General features: G+C 55.8%; 2 protein-coding genes across 2 annotated transcripts; both read right to left on the reverse strand.

Annotated features, from left to right (window-relative positions):
* Positions 1 to 2: 2 nt before the first annotated feature.
* FASTK (Fas activated serine/threonine kinase) lies at positions 3 to 9,224 on the reverse strand. Its single transcript, XM_079946746.1, has 10 exons — positions 9,203 to 9,224; positions 8,254 to 8,760; positions 6,798 to 7,265; positions 5,070 to 5,218; positions 3,484 to 3,697; positions 3,131 to 3,290; positions 2,737 to 2,828; positions 1,355 to 1,769; positions 525 to 639; positions 3 to 295 (listed from the first exon to the last, which is right to left on the reverse strand). Exons 2-10 carry the CDS (start codon positions 8,720 to 8,722, stop codon positions 209 to 211), a joined length of 2,169 nt encoding a protein of 722 aa, XP_079802872.1. The 5' UTR covers positions 8,723 to 8,760; positions 9,203 to 9,224; the 3' UTR covers positions 3 to 208.
* A 2,730-nt stretch (positions 9,225 to 11,954) lies between these two features.
* TMUB1 (transmembrane and ubiquitin like domain containing 1) lies at positions 11,955 to 16,907 on the reverse strand. The gene is made up of 3 exons (XM_079947039.1): positions 16,759 to 16,907; positions 13,981 to 14,451; positions 11,955 to 12,952 (listed from the first exon to the last, which is right to left on the reverse strand). The coding sequence occupies exons 1-3, from the start codon at positions 16,866 to 16,868 to the stop codon at positions 12,595 to 12,597; spliced, it is 939 nt and encodes a 312-aa protein (XP_079803165.1). The 5' UTR covers positions 16,869 to 16,907; the 3' UTR covers positions 11,955 to 12,594.
* Positions 16,908 to 22,220: the final 5,313 nt, after the last annotated feature.

A 22,220-nucleotide genomic window follows, 5' to 3' on the forward strand; every position in this document is an offset into this window, starting at 1 on the left:
TCTGGACTTTTCGCCTCTTTATTCATATTATTATTATTTTAATTTATTTTAATTTATTATTGCAAAGAAAAACCGTCTGTTGCACTTCGAACGAATCCCTCTCAGGGGTGCACTGGGGGAATGTGTGCTCTGCAAGAAAAGACCCACACCATCCCCAAACGTGCCCGCTGTCTGGTGACCCACACAGACCCACACCCAGGCGTCTCCTTCAGAATTGCAGCTCCTCCAGCTTCCGTCTCAGGTAGAGCTTGGTTTCCTCGACGCCCCTCATTTTCTCCAGCTCCTGGTAGGGCAGCTGCAGAGCGGAAGAGCAGAGGAAAAGCCTGCCGGCCAAAAGACCCCGGGACCCTGGGCGTCCAGGTAGACTGCTCCTGCTCCCGGAGGCTCCATGCGGGCGTCCGAAGAGCCTGGCTGCTGGATTCGGCCCAAGGGGACCCCTCTGAGCAGAACAGCTGGGAAACAGCTGCCCAGGAGCAAAAATGCCCAGCCCATCTGGAAGTGTGGGGAGGGAGAGTCCTGCTTACCTGCACCAGGCGGTAGCCCAACAGGCGGAGATGTCGGCTGCGCATGGCCCGAGAGCCCACCAGGACCGAGGAGCCGTGGCAGTAGTGCCATTGGTCGTTGACAGACAGCACCACCCTGGTGGGGGGGGAGGAAATGGGGTGCTGGCATCAAAGGGAGTGTACCCCCCCTCACTCAAGGTCCCCCCAGTAAGAGCCCCAGAAAAAAACACTGCAAGGTCTGGAGGATGTGGCCGCCTACCCTGGTCAGAAACGGGGGGCAGGCCCCCTCCCCAGATGCAAGAAGATGTGGGAGAGATTCCCCCCTTGGCACTAGAGGGCACCCTGGCACAGCCACCTCCAGAGGCAGCCAGGGGTTTGGGAGGGGGGGTCAGGCTTGGCTCCTCTGTGCCCCCAGAACGACTGCCCCTTCCGCAAACAGGCTCCAATCCCCTCCCTCCCCATAACTCAGCCCCCCTCAGGCTTGGCATTCCTGGCCCAGCCGAGCCCAGACATGTTCTGAGCACGGGCTGTGAGCCACCGCCACAAGAGGCTGGCCGCTGCCTTGCTCTGCAAAAGAGGGGGGGGGAAGGGCAAGGGCAGGCAGCCTGCAAACTGAGCTGGCTCTGGGCCCTTGCTGGGCCAGGAAGGAGAGAAGCACAGAACTGAAGAGGGACCCCCAGCGGTCATCTAGTCCAACCCACTGCAATGCCGGAACCGCAGCAGGATGGGCTGAGAGGAAAGCACTTGGCTCCTATTCAGTGGCCAAGCGACGGAAAAAGCACCAGCCCCCCCCCACTCAAGACTGTGGCCCCAGGTCAGAGGTGCCTCCCCCCCATTCATGCTGCAGGTACCTGTGGACCCCCTCCTCCTGTGGACCACCCTGCGCTGCGCCTTTGGTGCTGGGCCCCTCGGGGGAGAAGGGCCCCCCTTCATCCACTGGGTGGAGGAGCTGCTCCCTCACCGGCAGCCCCTGTCCAGTCTCTGGCCGCCAGGCGGGAAAGAAGAAGTGGGTCCCGTTGCTGCTGCAGGGGGGCCCCGCCGAGGAGGGGTCCGTCCGCGTGGGGCTGCTCAGGGAGCGGGTCCCTGGCGAGGGCTCCCAGCTGGGGCCACACAAGCTGTCTGGGGGCAGCAGAGACCCTGCCATCGACTCCAAAGGTGCCGGGTTCTGGGTTCCAGAGACGAGGGCGGTGGCAGCACCCTTGAGAGAGCTGTGGGGGGCCCCCAGGGGGTGAACGCTGCCGGAAGGGGTGACCCAGAGCAGGAAGTCTGCAGAGAAAGAGAGAAAGGGGGATCGGCTGGGGGTTCAAGACAAAGGGAGAAGTGGAGTTGCTTGATGGCTGAAAAACACTTTTCCCCAGGGAGCCTGCAGTTACTGGCGGGGAGGGGGGGATGGAGGGCACGATCCACTGCATGTGACATGTCAAAGGACCAAGAAGGTCCAACTGATCAGAATAGAGTTTGGAAAGGCTTGGAGATGAAAGCAAGTTTTCCCAAGTTATTAAGAAAGGGAAAATCCCTGATGCTTTTTTTTATCCCCAACAGCCCAAAGCAGCTGAACTGGAGCATTTCATTGGGGTGGGAGGAAAGATTCATAGAATCTCAGGATTGCGGAGTTGGGAGGGACCCCAGGGGTCATCCAATCCAGCCCCTGAGTCCAAGGATGCTATAAAACGTCCCTTAAAGGCACTCCAAGTGTTTAGAGCAGGAATTCATTTCTGTTGAAATATTTGCAAATATTTAAAAGATGAGGCAACCTAATGGGATCCATCAATTTATACCTAAAGTGGGAGAAAGCAAAGAGGCTGTCGAAACAGACAGACTTTGGCGTGGAAAATTCAATATGACCGCAGAACTGAGACTGGATCCGTTGGTGATCTTTTACGACCGGTTTTTAAAATGGAAAATTGTTCACCCGCCTCTGCCCCTTAAATGCCAGGGGAGTTGGAGGGAGAGATTTGCACGCCTCAGCCAAGAGCTTCCTGTTCCCCTGCCCAACACACACACAGGGCACCTTTCCGAGAACCGAAGGATCGGAGCCTTGGAAGGGACCCCCTGAGTCATCTAGTCCAACCCCCGGCCAGGCAGGAATCGCCCAAAAAAGCGTCCCTGGCGGAAGGCGAGCCTCGGCTCTGATACAGCAAAGGAAGCCAGGGACTTGGGGGCTGAAGCCGAGCCCCCTTCTCTGGCTGGGGGGCCCTTCCCCGCCCCAAAGGACGGGGCCCCCCCGACTCACCTAGGCAATATCCCGGGGGCACCACCTCGTCCTGCCGGAAGCACCCCCTGCCCACCAGCTGGCAGAGAGCCTCTCCCACCAGGCCTTTGTAGCTGGGGAGCAAAGAGAAGGGGGGGGTCAGTGCGGCAAAGGCCCCCCCCCGTCCCCCAAAAGACACATGGCAGCTCAGCGCCTCTTCCCCTCCTAGCCTGGGGGGGTCTTTCTCCCCCAGTTACTGCACCCACCCCAAGGTTAAATATTCCCCTCTCCAAAAAAGGATTGAGTCATTCACACCAAGTCCATGGGCATTTCCTAGGAGAGATGAGTGGGACCCCAGAGGGTCATCCATCCCACCCCTGGCAAGCCCAGCCCTAAAGCACAACCCCCTCCCCGGCGCCCCCTCCCAGGCTCTGACCTGTACTTGCGCTTGGCCTCGTCTGCGGTGAGCGCCCCTTCGAACATGCGCACGTGGTGCTGGGGGGGCAGGCGGGGGCCGCGGTAGCCGGGGACCTCCAGCGCCACAGCCACATCCAAGAGGGAGAGGTAGCGCAGCACAATCTGCCTGCAGGGGCTGCCTGGGGGGGGGGAGAAGGGGAGCTGCCCCTCATCTGCTGCTCAAGGCGGGGGCCCCGAAGAACAGCAACCTCCCCCAAAAAAAACACTGAACCTCCCGGCCTCCCGAGGCCCACGGAATGGCAGAACGGCAGCCTGGGAGGGGAGGGACCCCAGAGGTCATCCATCCCAACCCCCCGCCAGGCGGGAACCTACTGGTCACGTTGGCCAAGAAGGCGGGAGAGAAGACTTGGCACAGAAGGGCAGGAGGGAAGTGGCCGAGTTGCACCAAGGACATGAGGACGTTGAGGGCGGCCAGCGGGGAGACACCCGGCTTCTGCAGAGCCGCCTCCAGGCGGGGGAAGAGGGCGGCGTGGTTGGACGGGCGGAAGTTCAGCCGGCTGAAGGGGAAGACCAGCTTCTGGATCATCTGCAGGAGGAGAGGCCTGGGGGGTCAGCCTCTCTGCCCTCCCCCCCCCAACATCGCGTCCTGCCCCTCCCCAAAGCTCCAGGGAGGCTGGACTCCGAAGCACGCTTTGCAGAACCGTCTGGTCGGAAAGGACCTGAGGGTCATCTAGGCCAACCCCGTGCAGGGCACTGGCCAGGAAGCGGGTCCCGATGTGTTCAGCTGATCACACTGGGAGGGGACCTGCGCTGGTGGGGCTTCCAGACCCCCAAGAGCCTCAGACCAGGGCAGCCTCAGAGAGGTGAGCTGCTCCAGGGATCAGGGAGAACCCCAGCAGCTAAACTGTGGAACTCCCTGCCACAGGATGAGCAGCCGAGATCACAAATGAGCCACCCTGAGATCTTCGGATGAAGAACAGCATATAAATTTTAATAATAATAATAATAATAATAATAATAATAATATCCTCTAATCCTGTGTGGAGGAAAAGGGAACAAGAGAAACTTAATCTCCATTTCTTTCAGCCTGCTCTACTCCAGGGAGCACATAAATTGAAGTGGGCCATGGACTGCCGTAACCGTTAGGGGTTACTGCCTGCAAAATTTTCATCACTGTACCTGCTGAACCCTGGCAGGACTTTTGATGTGAGTAAAACTTGTGTTTTCCTTGTTTACCCAAGAGTCTGAGAGTGATTTTTTTAAGATAAAAAATGAGAAGATAATGCAAGTCTGCCTAAAGCATCCTAATGGTTCCAGAAGTTTATGCAACCTCGTCTTCAAAGCTTCTAGAGATCAGCTGCGCACAGATGGTTTTTCTCCAGTGAAGCAGGTATCTGGACTCTGACACACAGGAAAAGAGGAAGGATAATGACTTAAGATCCTCTCCTCCGTCTCTAAATCCAATCGATACACAGAAGGCAGGGATGGGAAGCATCTCGGGCAGCTTCAGAAGAGAAATGGGCAAATTTGTGGAGGAGGAGACGGCGAGCAATGACTTATTATTATTAATTAAATTTGTACAGCGCCCTGTACTTGCAGGCTTCTCTCTCTCTCTCGCCTCTGTTGGGATGCTTGCAGGAAACCCCAGAGTTGCTCCTGTGTTCGAATCCTGCTCAGGGGTTTCCCTTTAGGGCCCCTGGTTGGCCACTGTGCAAAGAGGATACTGAGTGGGCCATGGGCCTCATCCTGTACTTTGGCTCTTCCCAGGTCCTTAGTCCCCCCAAAAAACCCACAGCAGCAGCAAGCAAGCTGAGCTGGTAGGTTGGGCGAGTGGGGGGTGCCATACTGCTCCCTCTCTCTTGACCCTGGGGCAGGGGGCGCCCGGTGGTCTGTCCGTCCTCCTTGACCTCTGGGTAGGGGCACCCCAAATAGGAAGGCTACCCCCCCCCGAAGCTCACCTTGCTGTCCAGCTGCTGTGCCCTCTCCAGCAGGAAGGTGGCGATGGCGTCCAGCAGGCGAGACTCCCTCAGGCGGTGGCGGGCCAAGTATTTGGCAACCAGGGCCATGGTGGGAGGGGTCAAGCCCCCCGCCTTGCCAGGGAACCAGTCTGCGGGGAGAAAGAGCAGCTCAGCAGGCCCCCCAAATAAACAGTGTGCCCCCTGAAGGTGGTGGGACAGGCTCCCTCGGAAGTCGGTGGGCTCTCCGTGGCAGGAGGGGTTAAGCAGAGGGTGGGTGTCCCGTGGGGCTGAGCTGCGAGGAGACCCCCAGAAGCCCCCCCCTTGCTTGCTGGCATTAAGAAGCCCACCTCTTTTCCTACAAGGAGCTCAAGGAGGTGTAGGGGGCCCTCAGTCAACGCCACAACAACCCTGTGAGGGACCAACGGGATCATCTAGTCCAACCCCCAGCCATGCAGGAATCAGTTGCCTGACATGGGGTTCAAACCCAAGGCCCTAAGAGTCTCGTGCTCCGCCGACTGAGCTATCCCAGGGACTGGTCCCAGGTCACACCCAGGGAGCTTCACGGCTGAGAGGCAGGATTCAAACCCTGGTATCCCAGGTCCTAGACCATGACTCTAACCCCTACACCACACTGTCTCTCCCGCTGGTTTCCTCAGAGCCCTTCTCTGCCCTTGGTCTCCCCCTCTGTTTACTCACTCCATGCAATTCTGGTTTTAAACGCAGTATAAAGAGTCTCTATAGGAGTATATTGCATTTTAAAATGGGGTTTCAGAGTTTTTAGGGGTTTTTGAATGTGTTGTGTAGATTTTTCAATTTCATTGTTCTGTATGGGACAATGACAATAAAGATATCCTAGCATATCGTATCGTAATTGCAAATCCTGGGATGAAGGGCGCAGGGGGAGCCCTTTGCACAGCAACAGTCTATGGGGGGGGCACCGAGACGCCCACAGCCCCCTCTGTGCCCAAGAGCCACCCCCCCCCCCGGACAAACCCACATGTTTGCACCCACAGCTACAGATCTCAGTTTCAACCACACGATGGGAAATTGTTTTAACTGCTATAACGAAGGCATCTCTGGATCTTAAATTGAGGCTCATACAACAAAAAATAATATTTACAATATATTGGACCCCATTACATTTATTTTAAAAAAGGCTATCTAAGGTATTTAACTGTTGGAGATGCAACAGGAACAATGCTTCTCTAAAACATATGTTTTTTCATTGTCTTGTATTGAAATATTTTTTGGCAGAAGGTAGCCGAAACCATCAACAGAACTGTATGGAGCAACCTTACATTTACAGAGCAAAATATCCTCTTGAATTATATACCCAGCACATGGAACCTTGCAAAAGGACAATGCGAATGGACTCTCTGTGTCCTGGCCATGGCAAAACAACTGATGCTGATGAATTGGAAAAACAAAAATGCAGCTCCCTTCTATGATTGGATTGAAGACTTGTACAAACTCACAACATATGAACAGCTTGCATATTAACTGCAGACTTGCCGTGACAAATTCAATGATATTTGGAACCTATTATTACAATTACAGTAATAGCTTAGGATCGGGTGAAGTACAAGAACAAACTTGTAAGATATCCAGTCTGGGGTTTTTCTACATGGGCTTAGAAAGGGGAAATAAATAAACGTTTGCACCCACAGCTGACCCCCCTGGGGCACCGCCTCCCGCTTCCCCGCACACACCCCCCCCCCCGGCACCCACCTGCCATGCTGCAGACGAAGTTCTCCCGGCGGTTCTGGTAGAAGAGCCGGGATCCGAAGATGGCGCCCAGGGTATCGCTGCCAGTGGCCTCGCGGGCGCAGAGACACAGCATCTCCTCCAGCAGCGCCAGCTCCTGTTCCTGCGCAACCTGCAGCTGGCGCAGCGAGAGACGCACCAGGCGCAGGAACTCACGCTGCACCGGTGGGGCTTCTTCCTGCTGCTTCTGGGCCCGCAGGCGGTAGTAGGACAGGAGCAAGAAGAGAGTCTGCAGGCGGCGCTGTTCCTCTGGGCTGCCCTGGCAGGACTCCGCTGGAAGGGTGCTGGTAGCAGCAGCAGCAGCGTGGCTCAGTGGGCGGAGGTGCATGGTGTTGCCGCTGACCATCGAGATGTCCCTCTGGCGGAGGCGCTCCAGCCGCCTCTGGGCCTCATCCTGCAGCGCCAGGACCAGGCAGCCGTCTCCCGGCAGGCCTGGGGCAGAGCAGGGGTTAGAGGGAGGCCGTCCCACCGCTGCCCGACCCCGCGGGGCGGCCCTTGGGAAGCCAGAAGAGAAAGGCCTGGTCAACGCCAAGGACTGCCTTCGGCCCCCCCTGCCCACACCCCCAAAGCCCCCAGGGACCCGGCAGCGCCCCTCACGGTGGCAGCATGAGAACAGGGCCTTATCTGCAGTGGCTCCCCATTTGTGCAATCCCCCCCCCGCAAGAGACTCAGCTGGTGCCCTCATTACGTATCTTTAGGCGCCAGGACTAAAGCTGTTTAAACTATCTATGGTCTTTCAAAATGGGAGTGTTTTGCTTTTGTTTGTTACTGTGATCTGTATTTTTGTGTTTTTATATTATAAACCGCCATGGGAGCTTCGGATGAAAGGCGATACATAAAGCTAATCAATAATAATAATAATAATAATAATAATAATACATTTTGGATCTACTGATAGGCAGGAGCCCTCACTGTGCTCTTTTTTCCGGTACCTGCTAAAAACATAAATCGGACAAATCCTGCGCTGGTGCAAGTCTTACTCTGTTTTTAATCATGGAAGGGACCCCGGGTTATCTAGTCCAACCCCACCCTGCAGGAATCTTCTTCCCAGTGTGGGGCTCAAACCCACAACCCTGAGATTCAGAGTCTGTGGCTCTACCAACAGGAGCGTCACTTTGCTGAGGGCTAAGCTGTTATTTTAACTTTTCAAATTATTTTCCCTTCTTCCTGGTGGCAATTTCACTGCTTTCTCCTTTCTCCTAAACCACCTTGAGGTCTTTTCCCAATCAAGCGTGGTATAAATAAGTTTATGGGATAAATAAATCAGCCACAGCAGAGAGGCTCTGAGCTACTGGGCTGGCCCTGGCATGGGGACCTGGGTGAGCATTGAGAGCCCGGGGGTTGGACTAGAGAACCTTTGGGGTTCCCTTCCCGCTCGACCATTCCCAGATCGCGCCCCCCCCCCATTCCCGGGTCTCACCCAGCGCAGCCGAGGCCTGGAGGCAGCGGACGAGGGTGGCGTCGTCAAAGTGGGCGCAGCGCCTGGCGACGGCCCGGCTGAGGTGCTGGAAGTCGGGCTGGTGCAGGAGGGGCTCCAGGCGGGGACCCCCCTTGCCCGGGGGGAGCAGGCGGCCCAGGTGGCCGAGGGCCAGGGCATAATGCACGCCCGACACCCGGCCCGGGTTCTGCCACAGCCAGCGCAGGAGCTCGGGGATGCTGCGCGATCGCTCCAGCAGACGCTTCAGGGCCAAAAAGCTGCTCCGCCTCTCCAGTGACCCCTCGGGGGCCGCAGTGGGATGCAGGGGGCCAGGTTCCGGCAGCGAGGTAGGGGGCTTGGCCCTCCCCAGGCAGAAGCTGCAGGTCGGGAGCAGGCCAGGCCCGCCCGGGTCAGCCCAGGGGGCCGAGGGGCTGGTGCCCCCCCTGCTCAGGGCCCGGAGGAGCGGCAGCATGGCAGGGGGCAAAGTGGGGGGCAGCAGCAGCCCCAGACCTGCGGGAGAGAAGGGAGGCGGTGAGGTACAGATCCAGCACCCCCAGCCCAGCCAACACAGGCGGGGGCCACTCCGCAGCACTGTGCACGTAGGCAAGGGGGTTGTTGTTAACCTGTGGAACGCCCTGCCACAAGAGGCAGGGGGCCCCCCACCTGGGAGGCGTTAAAAGAGGAGAGGACCTTCTGGGTGGAGGCACCCACCCTGTGGAACAGCCGCCTGTCACATGTCCAGGAAGCAAATTATGGTCGGACTTTGCCTTGACGTTTGAAATGTTTGGCCTGGCTCAGGAAGGTGTCCAGTTGGATCCAGAGCGATGGGGGCAACTGATCCAGATGGAGGCGGAGAAGGGCCCCCCCCCAGCTTCCGTTGGAACCCCCACCCTGAGTCCATTCCCAGAACCCAAAGCAATGTTCATCCGCCCCTTGGGGTGAGAGTACCTGCCTTTCTCGAGGCCAAGATCCCTCCAGTCAGGGCCGGATTGAGGTCTGATGTGGCCCTCAGCAGCTCCTGAAGGTAACGGGGCCCTTTCTATGTCCACCTGTCCTTTGTCAACAACAAATGGCCGCAGTTTTTTTTGTGTTGAATATATATGCTATACACCAGATGCTTGGGTTGCGAATGTGGTCCGTGTGGGATGCAAGAAGTTGCGATTTAGAGCTTCTGCGCAACCACCGAAACTCGGAAGTAACCCATTCTGGTACTTCCGTGTTTTGGCGGTCCGCAACCCGAAAGAAACACAACCTGAAGGGTCTGTAACCTGAGGTATAACTGTATGGTAATTGATGGACCTAATACATGGGGAGGCAACCTAAGGCCCGGGGGCCGGATTCAGCCTAATCGCCTTCTCAATCTGGCCCATGGGCGGTCCAGGAATCAGTGTGTTTTTACACAGGTAGAATGTATCCTTTTATTTAATAATAATAATAATAAATTTTATTTATACCCCGCCCTCCCCAGCTGGAGCTGGGCTCAGAGCGGCTAACAACAATACAAGTAACACAGCATATATTAAGATAAATTATTAAGATAAAAACAAAGCTGGAAAGGATTTGCTGAAATATCTAACTGAATTAGAATACAAAAATGGGAGGTGTGAGGAGGTCAAGGAAGTAAGTGAATGAAAGCAAGTGATGTAAAGGTTTGATCTGGTTTTTTTCCCCAAATGTTTGTATCTTTTCTGCCATTTTTATTTTTATTTTCTTTGTAATCTTTAAAATTTGAATAAATATTATTAAAAAAATAAAAAATAAAAGTAACACAGCATTCTAAAATCAATTCATTCTAAAATCCATTCAGAACCAAATTCATGGCAACCACTGGGCAAGAGTTCGGTGAGAATGGCCAGAGTTGGTGGTCAGGCTGCGCCTCGGCCCAAGGCCAGGCGGGAGAAAGAGGTCGAGTCCCGCGGGGCCCCGCTCTCTCGGGGGGGACAGAGCCGCTGGGCTTGGGGGGGGGCAGGCGAATGCGTCCAAAATAGAGTCCGGCCCGGGCCCAGGTCTGAGGGACAGTGGTCCGGCCCCCGGCTGAGCCCCGAGGACCTTCTAGGTCCAGACCCAGCACCCAACACTGTGGCTGGGCTTTTGTCGCTTCTACTTGGGAGATGCCCATCCTTTCATTCTTGGGGGGCCGCCTTCCGGTGACCCCGGAGCCCCTTCTCTCCCTCCCTCCCTCCCTCCCTCCTCCTCCTCACCTCGCTTCCTCCCCCGGAGCTGCACCGGGGCGACGCCGGCCGGCCTGCCTGCGCGACCTCCAGGAGCCCTCCTCGGCCCAAGCCACGCCCCCTCGTTTGCATGCGTCCCGGACGCCGCCCCGCCTCTTCCGGTTTCCGGTCGGGAGGAGGAGGGAGCTTCCGGGTATTCGCCGGGCTGCGATTGGGCGGAGAGAGAGGGGGCGTGGCCTGGGAGAGAGCGATGGGGCACCCCGAGGCCATCCAGCGCAGCCCCCGGCCAGCGGGAAGCGCAGGACAGACAGCAGGAGGACAGACGCCGGAAAGCAGGCGGGGGAAGAGAAGCGCCTGAGCTCGGGTCGTGGGTTCGAGCGCCACGTGGGGGGCCAAAGATGCCTGCACTGCAGGGGGCTGGACTAGATGAGCCCTGGGCTCCCTTCCAACTCCGCCATATAGAAGGGTCCCCCAGGGCTCATCTAGTCCAGCCTCTGCAATGCAAGGCTTGCAGCTCTCACAGCCTCTGCTGAGAAACCTTCCAACTAAGAACTGAGTGCCGATTATGTTTCCCATTGTCATCGTTGCATCTGCCCCCCACCTTCTCCCCAATGGCTGCGCACACACACACACACACACCCACACACACCCTTGGCGCGCCTGGATTCTCCCGTTTTGCTGACTGTGCCACGCTGGCTCTCTCAGGAGCAGGGTGCTGTGGCACAGGGTGGGGAGGGGGAAATGCCCACGACCCGCTGATGGGCTGGCTGGGGCATTTCCCGTGCTGAGGAGGCAGCTGGCTCTGGGGAGGAACCTCAGCGTCCGCCTCGGACCCTCTCTGCAGCAACAGCAACAGCAGCAGCAGCCAGGAGGTGGCTGCCAGGGGAAGACAACAAGCAGGTGTCATGGTCTGCCCCTAGCCCTGGAGGCTCCACTCAGCTCTCTTCCCCGAAGGACAAGCACTTCCATCCCACAGCCAACAAAGCTTGGAACAAGGTCTCCAGGCTGCCTGCCCCCCACCCTCAGAGCCCTTCTGTATCCTGCCTCTGATGGGAACCCCACAGCTGCAGCTGCAGGGCCAGGACCCACAGGAAGAGATGTGACTGGCACCAGACGCATTTGGCTACTGGCGCGGGTCCAGCTGCGACCACATTGAGACCTCTGGCCCCCAGGCATCTCCACCTGGCTGCTCCCTCCAGCTTCCTGAAGCAGGTCAGCAGAAGAGCTTAGTCACTGCATTTGTGCCCCACCTTTTCCCCCAAGGAGTCCACGGTTCACCCCCTCCTCGGCTAATCCCTACAGCAACCCTGTGGGGTAGGCCAAGAGGCTGCGACTGACTCCAAGGTCACCTGGCTAGACTTGGGACGGAGTGGGGATTCGAACCCTCATCTCCCAGGTCCTCGTCCGACACTCACCACTGCCCCACACTGCCTTCCTGGAGTCCTCCAGCTGTGGGGCAGCTCTATAAACGAAGTCACCAAATAAATACAGGGAAAGCAAAATGCCACTGAAATATTCTCCTTGAAGCTTGCATTCGTTTCATTCCGGATTGCTTTATTTGATGTTCCAATGTGTTGTAAACAGCTGGAGATTTTATCTTTAAAATATAATTATATATTATATAATTATAATTGATTTTCATCCGGGGGCGGGGATTGGTGCCTAGATAGTCTGTTGTGGCAACCATGACCTAGTTCTCAGGTGGCCTTTGGTGATGAGCTTATGCATCTGAGTTTCTAGCCCCCCCCCCCCCCGCCACACACCACGAGGGAGACCACTTCCCATCCTTCACAGTTTTAATTTTAAAAGAAGCCATGGCCAGGCACGCCCCCACCCGCCCGCTGCTCTCGGCCCAGGCACAGAAGGCCCCACCCCCTCCCCACCCCTCCCCCAGGGCCCTTGCCCCACTTAGGCACCACAGGCGGCTCCTGCCCCCCTCCCCAGCCCCCTCCAGTCCAGTCCCGCTTGGAGGTACATGCAAGGCGCCCGCTGCTGCACGCGGCGTCCTGGGAGGGTGCCTCCCCCTGGGGGGAGGCGCAAAGACGAAAGGCAGGGAACACACATCCAGGCAGCTCCAATGCAGCAGTCGGGGAGCCTGCGAGGTCTCTGTCCACCTGGGGGCCCTGCCCTCCCCTGGCAGGCTGGCGCGCAGAGTCCGGGCCTCGTCCAGGCGCTATCTGCGGTAGACGGCGAAGGCCACGAAGCTGAAGACGAGGGTGAGGCCCGCCAGGCAGGTGGTGGCCGTGGCTGTGAAGACGTGGCGGTACTGGAGCTGGAAGTACCAGAGGGCGCCCAGCATCAACACAAAGAGAGGCACCATTAGGCTGCCCACGTTGAGGGCCGCCTGGGCGGCGTCCGCCTGGGCGCCGTTGCCGTGGGCGGGCGCGGGCGGTGGCCGGGTCTGTGAGATGTGGCAGTGCACCACGCTGTTGTGGGTGAGGTGCAGGGCGGAGAGCGTCTGAGAGTCGTCCCGAAGGAGCTGGCCCTGGTAGATGAGACGCACCAGTTGCTCCTGGCCGGGGAAGTGGGTCCTGGCGGGGCGGAAAGAGAAGGAGAGAGGCTCATGTCCCTTGGCACGGGCTGAACAAGGGGATCCGAGCACGGAAGGGCTGGACGGGACCCCCAAAGGCTCCCCCCACCCCCCTGAGCAATGCCAAAGGGCACAGCTCAACCAGCTTCCCTCCCCACCGACAGCATCTCCTAGAGGGCCACTGCTGCCAGCCAGTGTGGGCAATACTAAGTGAGTTGAAGTAATGGGTCAGACTCAGTACAAGGAAGCTGCCAACACTGCTCAGTTTGTGATAGATCTGGAGGGCCGTCTGCAAATACCACTAATAAGTGACAGCGGCTTAACCCCTGCCCTGGGTTTGAAGTTTTTGGCTGACTCCAAAGGGAGATGGTCCCCTGATAAGTGGAACTCTGGATCTGCTGTAGGTATTTCTGCTAATTCAGGGTCCTTTTAATGCACTGCATTTAAATGAACTGAATAGTTGTGGTTGGGAGTGTGTGTGTGTGAACTCAGAAGCGTTAAGCTCATTTTTCAGTTGCTATTTTGTCAATATTGTTTCACAGATTACAAATGCCCTATTGGTTTGTTAAGCCTATCATACGACTTACACTACAACGGCGACATTGAGCTTATTTCTCAGTTGCTGGGTTGCTAATCGTGCTTTCTAGACCATAATTGTTGATTTTTTAAAATTATACACTTGATGTTGTGAACTGTCTGAGATCTGCAGACGAAGGGCTAAACAAGAATTAAATAAATAATAATAATAACAACAGTGTTTTATGCCGTACTTGTGATGTCCTATTAATGTTTCTGAGCCGCTTTGGGATTTGTCTGAATGGAAAGTGACACAGATACACATCCCATCGCTCAAATCCATCCCTGGTTAACAGAGAAGGGGGCTGGCTGCGTATTTGCATTCTGACGCCATTGCAGCCCCCCAAAGGGTGGGTGGTGAAGCTCCTTTCAGTGGGGCTGGGAACTCACTGAACAGGGAGCTATCAGCAGTGCTGGGGCAGCCCCCCCAAAACCCCACAGGAAGCCCCTCACCTCTTCAAGGTGCCGACAGTGTCGTCTGGGTGGACCCGAGCCAGGCGCTCTGTGTCGTTCAGGAACTTCAGCCGCAGGACGATGGTGTTGTCTGCTGGGGGGGCTTCTGCGCCAGGGGCCGGCCGGGGTCCCTGGGCAGGACTGGGGGCCGTCCGATGCCTGAGCCCCCCAGCATCCGAGGCAGCAGCTGAAGATGACGCCCCTTCGTCCTTGACCTGCCGGACCCCCGAGACCTGCGCCCCAGGCCTGTCTTCCACCAAGAGACCTCCATCCCGCGGCTGCCCCCCTGCGGCCAGAGGGGGGGAGGCGGCAAAGAGGGGGTCCCCTCGCTCCACCGTGCGCGTGGAGAACCAGGCGAGGGCCAGCACCAGCAGCACCAGCAGCACCCCAAAGAGCACCGTCACTTCGTCCCCCACGCCCTCAATCAGAGCCATGGCCGATGGTGACAGGGGGGAGGCACACCTCACACGCCTGGGGGGCGGAAGGAAAAGAGGAGGGCAGTGAGAACAAGAGAAGCAGCGGGGAGACTCCCCACCCCCCAGAATCACAAGGCTTATAAAGCAGATTCTCAACCCGTTCTGCTCTTTAAACCTTTTGTGTTTTAAACTGCTGTTGCAATTTTTCCTTGGTTTCTCTCTCTCTTTTTGTAGAAAGCTTGGAGGCAATTGGGGTTTGTTTTACAGTCTGGTTAGGTTTTAGGAAATGGATAAAATTAAAACAATGATGTCGCAGATCTGGAGCCAACCGCCAGCCCCCGACTCTATGGGGCTGCTGGAAACCTCCAGCGGAGGAAGCAGACGACACGGTTGCTGCTGCTTCCAAGGGCATTGGGAGGGTGGGGGTGTCTCACCCTGAATCAGCCTGGCAGCTCATGGGAAGCTAAGTGTCCTTGTCACCCCCACCAACACCCCAGGAGCCAACCAGATGCCCACAAGCAGGATCTGGCCATAATGTCTCCTCCTGCAGTTTTCAGCATCTGGTTCTGGAGGGCATTTGCTAAGCAGGCAGCATTAGAAATTAGCCAGGTGTGTTTTGCGACTGGCGCATGTCCAAGTGGAGATTTCTGGGTGCCAGGCTGGCGACTGGGGGAAGCCAAAGGCCACTTCAAGAAGGAGCTGAAATATTCTCCTGGAAGCTTGACTTTGTTTTGCTCTGGGTTGTTTTGAGTTGGTATTTCAATGTGCCGCTTTTGAGATTTCTTCTTTAAAAGATAAAGCTGTATACAGTGGTACCTCGGGTTAAGTACCGTATTTTTTGCCCTATAGGACACACTTTTCCCCCTCCAAAAATGAAGGGGAAATGTGTGTGCGGCGATTCCAGGCTTTCGCTGAAGCCTGGAGAGCGGGGGGGGGTCGGTGCGCACCGACCCCTCTCGCTCTCCAGGCTTCAGGAAGCTCTCCGCAAGCTGTGGGAGAGCTGTGCGAAGTCGTGCAGCTCTCCCATGGCTTGCGGATAGCAGCCTGTTCTGGGGGCTGGGGTCGGGGGAAGCTCGGGCTTCCCCCGCCCCAGCCCCACTCCTGGGGGGGGAAATATATTTTTTTTCTTTATTTCCCCCCAAAAAAACCTAGGTGCACCCTATGGGGCGAAAAATACGGTACTTAATTCATTCCGGAGGTCCGTTCTTAACCTGAAAGTGTTCTTAACCTGAAGCACCACTTTAGCTAATGAGGCCTCCTGCTGCCGCCTCGCCGCCAGAGCACGAATTCTGTTCTCATCCTGAAGCAAAGTTCTTTACCTGAGGTATTATTTCTGGGTTAGCGGAGTCTTTAACCTGAAGCGTATGTAACTTGAGGTACCACTGTAGAACCAATAACAACAACAAAACCTCAAAACCGATACCTACGTTCCATTGTGGCAAGGAGTACCCCAGGTTTGAGGTGCCATTTGGCAATGATAATTATAATAATAATAATTTATTATTTATACCCCGCCCATCTGGCTGGGCCTCCCCAGCCACTCTGGGCGGCTTCCATAGAAACCAAAAATACAGTAAGATATCACATGTTAAAAACTTCCCTGAACAGGGCTGCCTTAAGATGTCTTCTGAATGTCAGGTAGTTATTTATCGCTTTGACTTCTGCTGGAAGGGTGTTCCACAGGGCGGGCGCCACCACCGAGAAGGCCCTCTGCCTGGTTCCCTGTAGCTTTGCTTCTCGCAATGAGGGAACCGCCAGAAGGCCCTCGGCGCTGGACCTCAGCGTCCGGGCAGAATGATGGGGGTGGAGACGCTCCTACAGGTTTACTGGACCGAGGCCGTTTGGGGCTTTCAAGGTCAGCACCAACAGCAATGAGCTTGTACAGCTGAGTTTCTGTGTGCAGGACGGAGCATGGAAACAAGGAGCAAGGTCGCCTTTAGGAGACATGGGAAGGCAGCCCAGGAGAGGGAAGTCTGCTCAGTGGTTAATGTTCTATTATGTTTTTATTTGCAGTCCTGTATGCTGCCAGCTGCCCAGGCTGGCGGGGTGCAAATAAAGCATTAGCAATAATAATAATAATAATAATAAAATTAAGAATGGCGCCTGGGAGCCCTCCCCCCCCCGGAAGCAGCGCTCCCTTCGGGGCTCCAGGCTGAGGGGCCCCAATCCAGCTGCTCTCCTGGGGCTCCGCTCGGGGGGCCCCCCTTCCCTTCACAACAGCCCTGCGAGGTGGGCGCCCGGGAGGAGGGAGGGAGGGAGGGAGGGAGGGAGGGAGGGGCGCCCCCCCCCGGACTCGGCCCCCGCCCCCCCCCGCGGAGGCGTCTCCTAGCAACCGCCCCCCCCCGCCGCGACCCCGACTCACCCGCGACCCCGCCAGCCGCCGCCGCCGCCGCCGCTTCCTCCTCCATCCTCCTCCCGCTGCCACTCAGGCGCTCCCGCCCTCCCTTCCGGCCGCCCGCGCGCGCGCGGCATTGTGGGCCTCGTAGTCCCCGCCTGCCCGACTTCCGGGGCGGGAGCGACTGCGCCGGCGCAGAGAGAGTGGCCTGCCAGGCGGGGGCCGTAGTTGGGGCGCGCGGTGCCTTGTGGGTCCTCGTCGTCGCCGCAGGGGATTGTGGGCGCTGTAGTTTTCCCTTCCCGGGCGAGGAAGCGGAAGGGGGGGCGGAGTCGGGAGGAAGAAAGGGAAGGCTGCTTCCTGCGGCGCAGAGTTGAACTGCGGAACTGCCTGCCACAGGAGGCCACCAACTGGATGTCTTCCAAAGAGGCTCGGGCCAATTGAGGGAGGAGGAAGAGGATAGGAAAGGCTGTCCTCTGGCTCTGCAATCGGAGGCAGAAATCTTTCCCAAGAGCAGTTGCTGGAAAAGGCAGGAGGGGAGAGCGGCTCTGGGTTCGAGTCCTGCTTGAGGTTTTCCCATTGGGGCCTCTGTGAGAACAAGATGCTGGACTAGAGGCGCACTGGCCTGATTCAGCAGGCTCTCAAATGGCTTCTGCACTGAATCATTCCTCCTTCATGGGCAGCATCCAACGAGGCAAAAGGAAGTCCTCCTCTGAAGCACAGAGTTCAACAGTGGAACTCACTGCCACAAGAGGCCAGGCTTCTCAGCCTGACTACCTCACAGGCTTGTTGTGAGGATTAAAGAGGGAAAGGAGACTCCCTGGCAGAAAGGCCCCTCCGAATCCCGAGGGTGACGGGCGCTTGGGCCACATGCAAGGCCAGGGACAGCCAGAAGGGGGCAGTAGCCAATGTCAGTTCAGTCCACAGGCAGCTTCGAGAGGAACTGGGGGGAAGCGACCCTCAGTTCTTCTCCTCTCGGCCCTGATGTCCACAGATCCATAAGAAGAGAAGGATCAGGCCACTGGCCTTCCAAAGCCCTCTCCTCCTCTTTTAAAGCCATCCAGCAGTCCTGAGGCAGAGAGTTCCACAGGTTAACTCTGTGCTGTGTGAAGGACCTTCTTTGATCTGCCCCGAATCTTCCAACATTCGGCTTCATTGTGTCCCCCCATCAGAGGATGAATTTAATGCCTCGAGGAATGGCCTTGCGCAGGAGTAAAATGCCTCCCTGTCCGCACCCCAACCCCAAGAGCCCAATGGGATTCCCACACGGCAGGACTGATGTTGCCAGCCTTTGTGTCACACTGGCAGACATGTTGGTAAGGCAGAGTTGCTCTGCCAGTTGGTCTGGTGCCCGAAGCCAGCACCCCATTGGGGATCCTGCCATCCTCCATTCAACGGACACAACCAAGCCAAACGTCGCTGAGACAGGAGTGTGAACGTGCTGGGAGTGTTGCCCTGGGAGAGCACTTCTTGGTTTGGAATTCTGTCCTGTCGTGTGAAGCCCCCAATCCTTCGGTTCCCCTGCATCATCATCATCATCATCATTTTTAATTTGTATACCGCCTTTCTATCTTACAATACACAAGGCAGTTTACAAGCTGAAGAAACCAAAAAATGTACATCTTATAACAATCTAATGCAATACAAAAATGTGATAATAAATCATAACTTTAAAATAGGCAGCCTCCATCAAAAAAGTAACATTCAGCAATCATTAGAATAGTATAAAATAATAATATCAACATATAAAAGTTAAACAGAAATCCACTCAACCGTTACAATAATATCTAAACTATAATCAATAAAAGAACAGCACATAAAACAACACAATACGCGTTGAGAAGCAGAGAATGGGGCAAGGCAGGTGGGGGGAGGCCTTGCCTGGTGGAGTCTCTCCCCTCATCAGCGCATGCGGAAGTCACGGAGGCCTCGCTCCTGCCAGTTGCAAGTTGCCCACAACTCAGTGCCACAAAGCAGCAGGCTCAACATGCAAGCGTCTTGATATTGGACATCCCATTCTCCCAGACTCTTTTGGAGAAGCCAGCCATGGCCAGAGCTGCTTTGCGAACATGCTTGTCCAGATCAGCATCAATGGAGACTTTTCTGGTTATAGGAGAACCCAGTGGGATGGCCTGGGACTCAGGGTCGGACTTGGAACCAGAGGAGTCTCAGTCTGCACCAGATCCTTTGCCTCAGGCATCATTTGAACCAAGTCTGGGGCCTGATCCTGAAGAGTCCCAGCGTGCACAGGTTCCCCTGCAAGAAGCACTGGCTGGGCCGAGTCAGGGGCCTGAGCCTGCCCTGGCTCCAGATGTGGGGATGACCTCGTTGCCTCCAGCCGGACCATCACTTACAACTGCTCCACTGTCAGTTGGGTCAGGGGAGGCTGAGGCAGCCCCTGGGTCTGGTAACCCACCGACGTCTCCTGAGCTGCAGAGACTGAGGTCTGAGAGAAGGAGAGACCTGAGTACTCGCAGGAGGAGTGCTTGCCTGTGGGCGAAACAGGGAGGTGAGTTGCCGGGGGATCAGGACCGGTCGTTACCCTGACAAAGATAAAAGGTTGTCGGACCCTGCCCCACGTTGCGGGAGCAACATTGCTGTGTGCTAGATCCTGTACCTCTCCTTGCCTGGTTTCCTGCCTTGGCCCTATCGGACTGACTCCTAGCAGAACCTTTGGATTCTGGACCAGTCCTGGACCGCATTTCACGGGTTACCCCCTGGCCCAGCACACCCAGTGTAACAGAATCTTCCACCACCTCAAGGCCGTGGTCCCCAGTGCTGATGCCTGGAGTGCTGGCGATGTCCTGGACCAGGATCTTGGCCCTTGTCAGGCTGGTGATCAAGCCAAACTCCCCGCAGGCTTGGGCAAAGCGGTTGAGGGGTCTCTGCAGAGCTTCCTCATAGTGCGCTGTCACGGCAGCGTCATCTGCAAACATCTCTCACATAAGGATCAGGCCCACTTTTGTCTGGGTGTGGAGATGTGCCAGGTTGAGCAGACCCCCATCGCCAGACACCAACTTTGGACTCCCAGGAAGGCAGAGGAGAGCAGCAGGGAGAAGAATATGCCAAAGAGGGTTGGGGCAAGAAGACCACAGCCCTGCTTAAATAATAATAATAATAATAATAATAATAATAATAATAATAATAATATTTGTACCCCGTCCATCTGGACTGGTTGCCCCTGCCACTTTGGGTGGTTTCCAACAGAATATTAAAAGCACAATAAAATATCAAACATTAAAAACCTCCTGATGCAGGGCTGCCTTCAGATGTCTTCTGAAAGTCAGATAGTTGTTTATTTCTTTGACATCTGGTGGGAGGGTGTTCCACAGGGCAGGCGCCACCACCGAGAAGGCCCTCTGCCTGGTTCCCTGTAACTTGGCTTCTCACAGGGAAGGAACTGCCAGAAGGCCCTCGGAGCTGGACCTCAGTGTCTGGGCTGAATGATGGGGTGGAGACGCTCCTTCAGGTATACCGGGCCAAAGCCTTTCAAGGTTAACACCAACCCTTTGAATTCTGCTCGGAAATGTACTGGGAGCCAATGTAGGTCTTTCAGGGCTGGTGTTATATGGTCTCAGTGGCCGCTCCCAGTCCCCAGTCTGGCTGCTGCATTCTGTGTTGTGGTTGTCTTTACTTTTATTAAACATACATTACATGCAAAAAATAAAACAAAGAAAGAAGGGAAAAAACACAAACTAATCTTACATTGGATATTTCTAGACTTAAGATAGTTTTACAGTATACATAATCAAATTATCAAACATCTAGAATAAATGTGTATTATATAAAAGAAATAGAGAGAGAGAAAAGAAGGGGAAAAAACAAAAAACACACGACAATAAAACCAAAAAATTTACAAGACTAAAAATACCTATCAAACAAAAAACATTATTTAGTTAATTCAAACCAGTACCAGGGTATCTAGCTGACGCATTCTGGATTAGTTGTAGTTTCCGGGTCACCTTCAAAGGTAGCCCCATGTAGAGCGCATTGCAGTAGTCCAAGCGGGAGATAACCAGAGCATGAACCACTCTAGCGAGACAGTCCACGGGCAGGGAGAGTCTCATCCTGCGTACCAGATGGAGCTGATAAACAGCTGCCCTGGACACAGAATTGACCTGCGCCTCCATGGACAGTGGTGAGTCCAAAATGACTCCCAGGCTGCGCAGCTGGTCCTTCAGGGTCACAGTTGCCCCATTCAGGACCAGGGAGTCCCCCACACCTGCCCACCCCCTGTCCCCCAAAAGCAGTACCTCAACCTCAATCTGTTAGCCGCCATCCATTCTCCAAACACTTCATACCACTCTTTGTGCGGAAGGCGTCTGAGGATGAGCCATCACATGGGATGGTGCCACACATGTCCTTGTGGAAAGACACCGTCGTTTTGTGAAGCTGAGGTGGACATCTTATCTGGTGGAGCCACGTGAAGTGTCCTTTTTGGCTGAGGAGGTCAAAGGCCTCGATGTACAAGGGGCATCTCTGCTCTCAGCTGGCGCACTGAGAACATCATGTCAACTGTGGCTCAGTGTTGTGCTCACAACATTGTGACTCGGAATAAACCCTGTGGGTGAGTGACCACAATCCGCTGAGCGCTACATGGACCAAGGCTTTCCCCGCAGTAGCAGAGGGGCCCATGGTAGCTCTTGCTGTCATGGTGGTCACCTTTGTCACAATGCTGGAGTCGTGCATGTCTTGTGGCTCAGATCCTTGTTCCCAACACTGTGAGAAGAGGCTGTGGAAGAGTGTCAGGAGGGAGGAACGGAATCTGGCTCTCAGCACTTCTGGGGGAGGGTTCCATCCTGCCCTGGGCCTTTTCCACATGCCTGAGAGTTGAGGGCATTCTTTAGTTGGTCAAGGGAGGGAGGGCCTGTTAGAATTCCAAGACAGGCAGAGTCTGGATTCTGTCAATTTCCTGTGAGTAGCATTCTTGAGAGTGCTCTGTCCATCATCGCTTCATTGGCTTGCTGCAGTCTGCAACGATCCGTGGTGCATTTTTCCTGATTGTTGCCCCAAAAGCTTTCTACATGCCTTCGTACATTTTGCAAGCGTTGCCGCTGTTAGCAGTGAGCTGGATGCTCTGACACAGTTTTAGCCAGTAGCCATTGGCACTGTGCTGGGCCCAGGGGTAACCTGTGAAACGCAGTCCAGGACCAGTCCAGGACCTGAAGGTTCCTCTGGGAGTCAGTCCGACAGGGCCGAGGCAGGAAACCAGGCAAGGACAGGTACAGGATCTCAGGCAGGATCTAGCATACAGCAATGTTGCTCCCACAACCTGGGGTAGGGTGTGACAGCCTTTTATCTTTGTCGGGGTAACAGCCGATCCTGATCCCTGAGCGACTCGCCTCCCTGTTTCACCCACAGGCGAGCACTCCTCCTGCGAGTACTCCGATCTCTCCTTCTCTCAGACCTTAGTCTCTGCAGCTCGGGAGACGACAGTGGGTTACTAGACCCAGAGGCCACCTCCCCTGACCCAACTGGCTCAGGCCCTGGAC

This window comes from Podarcis cretensis, assembly GCF_951804945.1.
Source record: "Podarcis cretensis genome assembly, chromosome: 12".
NCBI lineage: Eukaryota > Metazoa > Chordata > Lepidosauria > Squamata > Lacertidae > Podarcis > Podarcis cretensis.